Genomic DNA, 10,436 nt, shown 5'->3' with positions numbered 1-10,436 from the left:
GCACGGGGCACCCGCGGGGCCACCGGAGCCACCGCGGCGAGCCCGGAGCAGCCGCGGCGCCGGCCGGAGCCATGGACGGAGCCATGGACGGAGCCATGGACGGACGCACGGACAGGTGACACCGGGGGTGGCGGGGACACGAGGCCACGCTGCTGGAGGCTGTTCCCGTCCCACCGGAGCTTGGACTGGTGTCCCTGTCCCCGGGCCAGGTGGCCCCGTCCCAAGCAACCCAGCCCCAGCTTTGCCAGTCCCAGCTTTGCCAGTCACAAGTGTCCCTGTTCCATAGATCCCAGTCCCTGCTTCCAGTGTCCCCATCCTCGGCGCCCCAGGTGTCCCACTGCTCAGTTTCCCACTCTCCCATATCCCAATCCCAGCATCCACCTGACTCCAAGGAACCCTTGGATTGTGCCCAAGGAGGGGGGGACACCCCGGGGCTGCCCCAGCACCAAAATCCCCCCCCCAGTGCCGGGTCCCTGGGAGAGCTCAGCCCCCAGGAGCCCCCAGCCCCCTCCTGGGGGGGTGTAGGGTGGGTGTAGGGTGGGTGTAGGGTGGGTGTAGGGTGGGTGTAGGGTGGGTGTAGGGTGCTGTAGGGTGGGTGTAGGGTGGGTGTAGGGTGGGTGTAGGGTGCTGTAGGGTGGGTGTAGGGTGGATGTAGGGTGGGTGTAGGGTGCTGTAGGGTGGGTGTAGGGTGGATGTAGGGTGCTGTAGGGTGGGTGCAGGGTGGGTGTAGGGTGCTGTAGGGTGCTGTAGGGTGGATGTAGGGTGGATGTAGGGTGCTGTAGGGTGCTGTAAGGTGGGCGTAGGGTGCTGTTGGGTGGGTGTAGGGTGGGTGTAGGGTGGGTGTAGGGTGGGTGTAGGGTGCTGTAGGGTGGGTGTAGGGTGGGTGTAGGGTGGGTGTAGGGTGCTGTAGGGTGAGTGTAGGGTGGGTGTAGGGTGGGTGTAGGCTGGGTGTAGGGTGGATGTAGGGTGGGTGTAGGGTGCTGTAGGGTGGGTGTAGGGTGGATGTAGGGTGCTGTAGGGTGGATGTAGGGTGCTGTAGGGTGCTGTAAGGTGGGCGTAGGGTGCTGTTGGGTGGGTATAGGGTGGGTGTAGGGTGGGTGTAGGGTGGGTGTAGGGTGCTGTAGGGTGGGTGTAGGGTGCTGTAGGGTGGATGTAGGGTGGATGTAGGGTGGGTGTAGGGTGCTGTTGGGTGGCTGTAGGGTGCTGTAGGGTGGGTGTAGGGTGGGTGTAGGGTGCTGTAGGGTGCTGTAGGGTGGGTGTAGGGTGCTGTAGGGTGGATGTAGGGTGGATGTAGGGTGGGTGTAGGGTGGGTGTAGGGTGCTGTTGGGTGGGTGTAGGGTGGGTGTAGGGTGGGTGTAGGGTGGGTGTAGGGTGCTGTAGGGTGGGTGTAGGGTGGGTGTAGGGTGCTGTTGGGTGGACATCAGGTGGGCACAGGGGGTTTTTGAGGGTGCAGGGGGGGGTTTCCCAGCAGGTTCCCCCCTCTCCCACCCCCTCCCCACATTCCCAGCTCGTGGCTGGGAGCCCCCCTGGAGCAGTTGCCCACCCCGGCGCTGACCCTGGACCAGGCCACGCTGCGCGGGAACGCGGAGCGGATGCGGGAACGCTGCCGAGCCCTGGGGCTGCGCCTGCGCCCCCACGTCAAAACACACAAAACCCTGTGAGTGTGACCCCAGTATCACCCAGTATCCCCAGTAGCCACCCAGTGTCCCCCCAGAATCACCCCTCATCCCTCCAACCTCTTCCCTGCATCCCTCTCAGCATCACCTCAGCACCCCTCAACCTTCCCCCAGCTTTCCCCCTGGCACCTCCCCCATCCTTACCCCAAAATCCTTCTCCAGCATCCCCCACTCTCCCCATTGGCCCCTCTGCGTCATCCCCCCAGCATCCCCCAGTTTCCTCCCCAGCATTCCCCCAGTTTCTCAAGCATCCTCCCAGTCTCCCTCCCAGCATTCCCCATATCCCCCCTCAGCATCCCCCACCTTCCTCCCCAGTATCCCTCCATTATTCCCACAGAATCCTCCCAGTACCCCCCATCCGCTCCCTTAGCACCCAGCATCCCCCCAGCACCTTCCCAGGATCCCTTCCATCACCTCCACCTTTCCCCCAGTATCTCCCCCATCCTTCCCACTATCCCCCAGTATCCCCCAACCATCCTCCCAGTATCCCCCATCTTCTCCCTTAGCACCCAAGTTCCCCCCCAGGATCCCTCCAGCATTTTCCCAGTTTCCCTCCCAGCACCCCCTCATCCTCCCAGTATCCCCCAACCTTCCCCCCAGTATCCCCCCCTGTCCTCCCAGTACCCCCCAGCTCTCCCTTAGCACCCAACGTCCCTCCAGCACCTTCCCAGGATCCCTCCCAGCTCCTCCTCACCCTCCCTCTCATCATCCCCACCTTCATCCCAGTATCCCCCAGTATCCCCCCACCATTCTCTCGGCATCCTCCATCCACTCCCTTGCACCCAGCTTCTCCCCCAGGATCCCTCCAGCATCTTCCCGGGATCCCTCCCAGCACTTCCTCACCAGCCCCACCTTCCCCCCAGTATCCCCCAGTATCCCCCCCATCCTCCCAGTACCCCCCAACTCTCCCTTAGCACCCAGCACCTTCCCGGAACCCCTCCCAGCACACCCTCAGCATCCCCCACCTCTCCCCCAGCACATTCCCACATCGCCCCTCATCCTCCTCATCCTCCTCATCCTCCTCATCCTCATCCTCCTCATCCTCCTCATCCTCCTCATCCTCCTCATCCTCCTCATCCTCCTCATCCCTGAAGCCCTGAATCCCTGAGTCCCTGAGTCCCTGATTCCCAGGGAAGGGGCGGAGCTGGCCACGGGCGGGACCCGCCGGGGCATCGTGGTGTCCACGCTGGCCGAGGCGCGGTTCTTCGCGGCCGGGGGCTTCGATGACATCCTGTACGCGTTCCCGGTGCCCGCCTGGCGCCTGGCCGAGTGCTCGGCGCTGGCCCAGCGCCTCCAGGCATTCCAGCTGCTCCTGGACAGCCCCCAGGGGCTGGAAATGCTGCTCCAGAACCCCCTTCCCGGCGGGAAGCGCTGGCTCGTCTGGCTCAAGCTGGACTGCGGGAATGGCCGGGGTAGGTGACCCCCAAATCCCAGCCGGGGTGCAGGCAAGGGCGCAGCGTGTCCTGTCCCGAGGGGGTTTCACCCAGGATGGGCCGTGGGGTGGGATGCTCTGTGTGCCCCCCCGGATCCAGAATCCCAACCAGGATGGGGCATTGAAGCCCCCCAGAAAGTCATTCTTCAGGGACGTTCCTTGGGGAATGGTGTCCCGTGTCCCTCCAAGCTCCCAGATCCACCATCCCAAGCAGGACGGAGAGTCCAAGCCACCCCAAAGCCATTTTTCCCGGCCACGCCTGAAAAGTGGGGCAGAAGTGGCCCAAAGCCCCACAACGGGACCTTTAACCCCTTCCCTTCCCTCCCCAGCCCCATTCCCTCATTCCCACCGCCAGGATGCTCCATGGCGTCCCCGTGTCCCCTCACCCATCCCCCTCCCCCAACGCGGGGGATCCCAAACCCCCTCCCACGCTCGTGATCCCCTCGGGCAGCCGGGATTCGTCCCACGGATCCCGAGGCCCTGGCCCTGGCCCGCGCCATCGCCGAGGGGTCCCCGGAGCTGGTGACACTGGTGGGGGTCTACGCCCACTGCGGGAACACCTACGGCTGTCGCGACATCGCGGCCATCCAGGCCATCGCCAGGGCCACCACCGCCGCCGTGCTGGAATTCGTCACCGCGTGAGTGCCCGGGGTGCGCGGGACCCCGGGGATGTGGGGACCCCGGGGATGTGGGGATTCCGGGGATGTGGGGACAGGAAGGGTCAAGGCGGCCGCTGTCCCCACATCCCAAAGTGCGGCTGTCGGTTGTAAATGTGAATCGCCCCCATAAAGGGGCCCTCAAAGCCCCCCCGGGGGCGCCGGGGGGTGGTGGCGGCGCCGCTCGCCTTTGATGTGGCGGTGGTGGCGGGTTGTGACCCGGGGCAGGGTCCCCTCCCTCCTCCCCGCCACCCTTTCATCCCGGCGGGGGCTCGCATCCTGCAGGGAATTGCGGCCGGATGGCTCCTGCTGGGAAAAGGGGGGAGGGACCTCCAGCCCCCCACCCCGCCAGGGACAGGGATGTGCCCACCTGGGGACACGTCCTGGGGGTGCCCGGCCCAGCCCAGCGCCTGGTGGCACCGGGGAAATCCCAGATCCCCGCCCCAAAATTTGGGGGCTCCCAGGCTCATCTGGGGCTGGTTCCGAGCACATCTGGGGGCTGCTCGGGCACATCTGGGGGTCCTGAAACATCTGGGAGGGGTCCCAAGGACATCTGGGGGGTGCTCTGGGACATCCGGGAGGGGGCCCAGGCATAACTCGGGTGTTCTGACACAATTTGGGGGGTGCTGGAGCACATCTGGGGCTCCTGTGCATATCTGGGGGTGCTCTGACACAATTTTGGGGGGTGTCTCTGGAACATCTGGGCGCGGTTCAACACATCTGGGGGATCTCCATCTCATATAGGTGGATCTCTAGCACATCTGGGGATGCTTGGGCACATCTGGAGGGCGCTCTGCCACATCTGGGGGGGATCTGGAGGGACCCACACCGGCCCTGAGCCTTTGAGGGGGCTCCCCGGCACATCTGGCTGGCACCTGGGCACATCTGGATGTGTGCCCAGCACATCTTGAGTTCTCCCTGGCACACCGGAGAGAGGCTCTGCCACATCTGGATGGCTCCCTTGAGTGTATGGGGGGGGCTCCCTGGCACATCTGGGGCACCCAAAGGTGCAGGACCCACCTCCGGTGTTGTTCCCGGGGGTGCCCAGGGGTGACAGACCCACCTCTGGTCACCTGGGGGTGACGTCCCCCGCCACGATCACCCAGAGGGTGCTCCCCGTGTGTCCCCAGGCTGCGGCAGGCGGGGATCCCGTGTCCCCAGGCCACCATCGGCTCCACCCCGTCCTGCAGCCACCCGGTGCCGGAGATGTCGCAGCTCACCGAGGTGCACCCGGGCAATTACCTCTTCTACGGTGAGCGGGACGGGCTCTCCCCGGCCGGGTAGGACCCCCCGAGGATGGGACCCCCCCAGGCTGAGCCCCTGTCCCCCGCAGACCTGCAGCAGACCCAGCTGGGCTCGTGCCGGCCGGAGGAGGTGGCCATCCGTGTCCTCACCAGGGTCATCGGCCACTACCCCCACCGCGGGCAGCTGCTCGTGGACTGCGGCTGGGCCGCCCTGAGCCTGCACGGCCGCGACCAGGGACCCCCGGGCTGTGCGGCCATCGAGGGCCACCCCCGGCTCAGGTGACAGCGCTGGGGAGGGTGGCGGGAGCGGGGGGGGCCGGGGGGTGACGCGTGTGCCCCGTGTCCCCGCAGGCTGGTGGGGCTGACCCAGGAGCACGGGCAGGTGGCGGCTGTGGATGGCGAGCTGGATTTCGAGCAGTTCCCAGTGGGAAGCACCTTGGCGCTCATCCCGTACCATGTGAGTGTCAGCCCCGCGTGTCCCTTGTGCGACAGCCCTGTGCCACGGCTCGGTGTCCCTTTGTGTCACAGCCCTGTGCCACGGCTCGGTGTCCCCTCTGTCACAGCCCTGTGCCACGGCTCGGTGTCCCTTTGTGTCACAGCCCTGTGCCATGGCTCGGTGTCCCTGTGTGTCACAGCCCTGTGCCATGGCTCGGTGTCCCCTCTGTCACAGCCCTGTGCCATGGCTCGGTGTCCCTCTGTCTCAGGCCTGTGCCACGGCTCGGTGTCCCTCTGTCACAGCCCTGTGCCACGGCTCGGTGTCCCCTCTGTCACAGCCCTGTGCCACGGCTCGGTGTCCCTATGTCACAGCCCTGTGCCACGGCTCGGTGTCCCTTTGTGTCACAGCCCTGTGCCATGGCTCGGTGTCCCCTCTGTCACAGCCCTGTGCCACGGCTCGGTGTCCCTTTGTGTCACAGCCCTGTGCCACGGCTCCGTGTCCCCTCTGTCACAGCCCTGTGCCACGGCTCGGTGTCCCTATGTCACAGCCCTGTGCCACGGCTCGGTGTCCCCTCTGTCACAGCCCTGTGCCACGGCTCGGTGTCCCTATGTCACAGCCCTGTGCCACGGCTCGGTGTCCCCTCTGTCACAGCCCTGTGCCACGGCTCGGTGTCCCCTCTGTCGCAGGCCTGTGCCACGGCTGCCATGCACCCCGTGTACTTCGTGCACGCTGCCGGGAAGGTGGTGGAGCTCTGGCGCCCCGTGCGCGGCTGGTAGAGGGGAGAGAGAGGAGATTCGGGGGGATGCACCCGCGCCCAGACCCTGCAGCCGCCCGGGGACCCTGCACCGAGACCCCGCACCCTCACCAAGGCCCTGCGCCCACTCCGACCCTGTGCACCCCCGCTGGGGTCCCATGGCCCTGTCCGGGTCCCGTGCCCACTCCAAGACCCCGCACACGCTCCCACGCCCTGCGCCCACCCCAGGTGCTGCACCCACACCGGGGCTCAATAAAGATGCTTCTCCTGCTTCCAGGCACTTATTCCCTCGGGGAAGGGCCGTGGGGAGGCGGAGGGGGTGGCACCGCCTCTTTGGTGCCCTCGATCCCAGTTCGCACCGGTCCGGCCCAAGTTGGGCCCGTCCCGGTGGGAGCGCCCCGGGCGGGATTCGAACCCGGCACCCAGAGAGCTGCGGGGGGCGGAGCTCCAGTTCTGGCCACGCCCCCGGCCGCGCGCAGCCAATGGGAGCGCGCCCCGCCCGGCCCTGCCCGGGGGAGCCACGCCCCGCCCGGCCCGGCCGAGGCGCGACGGGGCGGCCGAGAGGAGCCGAGCGCGGCCGAACCGGGACCCGGCGGGGCCGAACGGAGCCGAGAGGAGCCGAGCGCGGCCGAACCGGGACCCGGCGGGGCCGAACGGAGCCGAGAGGGACCCGGCGGGACCGAACCGGGACCCGGCGGGGCCGAACGGAGCCGAGCCGGGGCCGAGCGGGACCGAACCGGGACCCAGCGGGGCCGAACGGAGCCGAGCCGGGGCCGAGCGGGACCCGGCGGGACCGAACCGGGACCCAGCGGAGCCGAACGGAGCCGAGCCGGGGCCGAGCGGGACCCGGCGGGACCGAACCGGGACCCAGCGGAGCTAAACGGAGCCGAACCGAAGCCGAGCGGTGCCGGACGGGATCGAACCGGTCGGAGCCGAAGCGGTTCGGAGCGGCTCGGCCCCGCTCGGCTCGGTTCGGCCCGGCCCGGTGCGGGGGTCCCGGGCCGGTGCCGGCGATGCGGCCGCTCCCGGTGCCGCTGCTGCTGCTGCTGCTGAGCCCGGTGCGGGACGGGACCGGGACCGGGAGCGGGGCCGGGACTGGGAACGGGCCGGGCCGGGATGGGACGGGCCGGGTCTCCCGCTGCCCCCGGGGCGCTCCGGGTCACTTCGCTCCGTGGCTTTTGTTGAAGTTTTTGGGGTTGGATTCGGTTCAGTTTGGGCCATTTCGGTTCAGTTCCTTTTCTTTCATTTTATTCCGTTTTCCTCCATTTTTTCCTCTTTATTCTCTTTTATTTCCGTCGGTTATTTTCTTTTTCTTTTCCTTTTTAATTTTTTTTATCGTCCCTTTTTAGTACATTTTCTCTTTTCTTCTCTTATTTTTGTTTTCCTCTTTTATCTCATTCTTTTTTGAATTTTATTTTTTTATTCTCCTTTTTAATTCTATCTCATCTTCATTCTTTTATTTCCTCTTATCCTATTTCACTTATTTTCCTTTATTTTACTTTACTTTCCTTTATTTCAAGTAATTTTCCTTCCTTTCATTTTAATTTACTTCATCTTTTCCTTTGCTTTCCCTTCACTTCGTTTATTTTCATTCCCGTCCGTTTCAATGCCTTTTATCTCTTTTTTATTTACTATTTATTCCCTTTCCTTTTTACTCTTTCCGTTTGATTCCCCACTTCTATTTATTTCCCTTTCTCATCATGATTTATTTTTGCTGCTCCTCAATCCCTCCTCCCACTCTTTTTCCTCTTTTCCCTGCTTTTGGGGGGATCCCAGCGGGAATTCGCGGGGCCCTGGAGCGAATTAAGGGGAAACTGAGGCAGCCCCTCCCCCCTGTGCCCGCAGGTGCCGGGGCGGGGCGGGGGGTGCCCCCCGTGTCCCCCCGGTGTCCCCGAGCCCTGCGACAGCCGCTGCCCGCCCTGCGCCCGCAGTGAGTACCCCAAAAACACCCCGCACCCAGAGACACCCAAAAACAACCCCAAAAACCCCAAAATGCCCCAAACCCGCAGCGCGGAGCCCCGCGGAGGAGGAGCCGGAGGAGCCGTGCCCGCCCTGCCCGCCGTGCACCCGTGAGTGGCACCGGGACCCCGGCGGGGGGACTGAGGGGGGCTGGGCCGCGGGTCCCCTTTTGTGCCTCAGTTTCCCTTTTGTGCCTCAGTTTTCCCTTGGTGTGCCTCAGTTTCCCTTTTGTGCCTCAGTTTCCCCACGTTGCTCCTCAATCCCTCCATGTCCTGCCCCGGTTTCCTCTCGTTCCTTAGTTTCCCCCTCGTCGTTCCTTAATTTCCCTGTATTATGGCTCAAGTTTCCCTTGTGGTGCCTCAGTTTCCCTGTTTGTGCCTCAGTTTCCCCTGTCCTGCTTCATTTTCCCCACACTGTGCCTCAGTTTCCCCACATCGTTCCTTAAGTTCCTCTTGTCCTGCCTCAGTTTCCCCCTTTTTTCCCCTCATTCCCTCTTTTTCTCCCTCAGTTTCCCCTCACGCCTCACTTTCCCTTTCTTATCTCACCCCCCTTGTGCCTCAGTTTCCCCTTTTTTATCTCAGTTTCCCTGGTTTTACCCCATTCCCTCTTTTGTGCCTCAGTTTCCCCCCTTTTTTCCGCTCATTCCCCCTCCTTGTGCCGCAGTTTCCCCCCGTGTCCCTCGGGGGAGGTGACGGCGGGAGGTGTCCCCAAAACCGAGGGTCACACCCCCTGCCCCCCCCCCTCCCCTCTCCAAGGGGAAACTGAGGCACGGCCGGGAACGTCCGCATTCCCTTCCCCTTTTTTGGGGATCCCACAGACGAGGCCACGGCGCCGCTCCCTGAGGGGACCCCGCCGGTGTCGGGGGACCCCCGAGTGACCCCGCCGGTGTCGGGGGCCCCCCCCGAGCCGCCCCCCGGGGACATCATCCCCCTCTACTGCGCCCTCCTGGCCGCGCTCGTCGTGGGGCTCGTGGCCTACGTGGCCTTCAAGTGGTGAGTGGGGGGTCCCCGGGGGGGACACGCGGGGATTTGGGGACCCCCGGTGACCCCCCCCCGTGTCCCCCCAGCTGGGACACCTGCAGGAAGAAGCGGCAGCTGGACAAGGCGAGGGACGCGGGGGACGCGGGGGTGGCGGCGGACGGGGAGAAGCTGCGGGGGGACAGCGGCGTCTGCCCGGACAGCCCCGGCCTGGAGCCCCCCCAGCCCCGTGAGCGCCCCGGGATCGGGGGGGGAGTTGGGGACACCCAGGCCTGGGGGGGTCTGGGGACATCGGCGGGTTCGGGGACACCCAGGCCTGGGGGGGATTTGGGGACATCCGAGGGTTTGGGGACACCCAGCCCTGGGGGGGTCTGGGGACATCGGCGGGTTTGGGGACACCCAGCCCTGGGGGGGATTTGGGGACATCCGAGGGTTCGGGGACACCCAGCCCTGCGGGGGATTTGGGGACATCCGAGGGTTTGGGGGCACCCAGCCCCGGGGGGTGTTTGGGGACATCCGCGGGTTCGAGGACACCCAGCCCTGGGGAAGGTGAGGGTTTGGGGGCACCTGAGAATTTTGGGGTAGATGCGATAGGATGGGATCAGGGAGCACCTGGATGGGGTTGGGAAGCCCCCAATGGGATCAGGGAGCACCTGGATGGGGTCGGGGGTCCCCTACACCTCCCGGTGGGGCTCGGGAATCGCCCCCATCCCTCCCTCGGTCCCTCTGTCCCGGTGTGGAATTCCGGGATGCTGATCCCGTCCTTCCCCGCAGCCCCCCCGGAGGGTCCCTCCCCGCTCCCGGGGTCCCCGCGGCGCCAGGAAGAGCCGGGAGAGCTGGAGCGGCTCCTGGAGCTGGGGACACCCGGCAGCGACCGGCGCGGCCCCGGGGTGGCACCGGGGGACATCACCTCCGCCGTGTGACCCCCCCGGGACACCGGGGCCGCGCCGGTGGCTGCTCCCGGGGGTGTTCCCGCTTCCCCATGGATTCCTGGGTTTTTTTACGTGGGTTTTGTACTTTTTTAGGGATTCTGGGGGGCGGGACAGGGACCTTTGGTGGGGGCATTAAACGTGTCACCAGAGTTTGTGTCCCCAAGTGTCCGTGTGTCCGTGCGTGTTCCCAGGGTGTGTCCCCTCGGGTGTCCCCAGTGTCACCAGGTGCCTGTTTGTCCCCAGGATGTATCCCCTTGGGTGTCCCGAGTGCCCCCAAGTGTCCGTGTGTCCCCAGGATGTGTCCCCATGGGTGTCCCGAGTGTCCCCAAGTGTCCGTGTGTCCCCAGGATGTGTCCCCTTGGGTGTCCTG

At 65.5% G+C, this 10,436-nt stretch overlaps 2 protein-coding genes across 2 annotated transcripts; both read left to right on the top strand.

The window, feature by feature from the left end:
- LOC138106131 (D-serine dehydratase-like) lies at positions 1-6,304 on the top strand. The gene is made up of 8 exons (XM_069006195.1): positions 1-115; positions 1,508-1,657; positions 2,808-3,088; positions 3,560-3,746; positions 4,895-5,016; positions 5,098-5,287; positions 5,360-5,465; positions 6,131-6,304. The coding sequence occupies exons 1-8, from the start codon at positions 72-74 to the stop codon at positions 6,218-6,220; spliced, it is 1,170 nt and encodes a 389-aa protein (XP_068862296.1). The 5' UTR covers positions 1-71; the 3' UTR covers positions 6,221-6,304.
- A 907-nt stretch (positions 6,305-7,211) lies between these two features.
- Positions 7,212-10,208, top strand: LOC138106070 (tumor necrosis factor receptor superfamily member 16-like). Its single transcript, XM_069006081.1, has 6 exons — positions 7,212-7,356; positions 8,018-8,128; positions 8,208-8,267; positions 8,975-9,149; positions 9,224-9,363; positions 9,909-10,208. Exons 1-6 carry the CDS (start codon positions 7,212-7,214, stop codon positions 10,055-10,057), a joined length of 780 nt encoding a protein of 259 aa, XP_068862182.1. The 3' UTR covers positions 10,058-10,208.
- Positions 10,209-10,436: the final 228 nt, after the last annotated feature.

This window comes from Aphelocoma coerulescens, chromosome 2 (genome assembly GCF_041296385.1).
Source record: "Aphelocoma coerulescens isolate FSJ_1873_10779 chromosome 2, UR_Acoe_1.0, whole genome shotgun sequence".
NCBI lineage: Eukaryota > Metazoa > Chordata > Aves > Passeriformes > Corvidae > Aphelocoma > Aphelocoma coerulescens.
The sequence above is the reverse complement of the archived record's forward strand: the minus strand, read 5'-3'. Positions and strand labels throughout refer to the sequence as shown.

What these genes read in the sequence shown, in the direction of transcription:
- LOC138106131 (XM_069006195.1), top strand. Translation starts at nt 72, where the DNA reads ATGGACGGAGCCATGGACGGAGCCATGGACGGACGCACGGACAG. An exon ending in GTGCTGGAATTCGTCACCGC is followed by an intron (nt 3,747 to 4,894) that starts GTGAGTGCCCGG and finishes GTGTGTCCCCAG; the next exon opens with GCTGCGGCAGGCGGGGATCC. An exon ending in TGGCGCTCATCCCGTACCAT is followed by an intron (nt 5,466 to 6,130) that starts GTGAGTGTCAGC and finishes CCTCTGTCGCAG; the next exon opens with GCCTGTGCCACGGCTGCCAT.
- LOC138106070 (XM_069006081.1), top strand. Translation starts at nt 7,212, where the DNA reads ATGCGGCCGCTCCCGGTGCCGCTGCTGCTGCTGCTGCTGAGCCCGGTG. An exon ending in CTGCCCCCGGGGCGCTCCGG is followed by an intron (nt 7,357 to 8,017) that starts GTCACTTCGCTC and finishes GGGGAAACTGAG; the next exon opens with GCAGCCCCTCCCCCCTGTGC. An exon ending in GCCCTGCCCGCCGTGCACCC is followed by an intron (nt 8,268 to 8,974) that starts GTGAGTGGCACC and finishes GGGATCCCACAG; the next exon opens with ACGAGGCCACGGCGCCGCTC.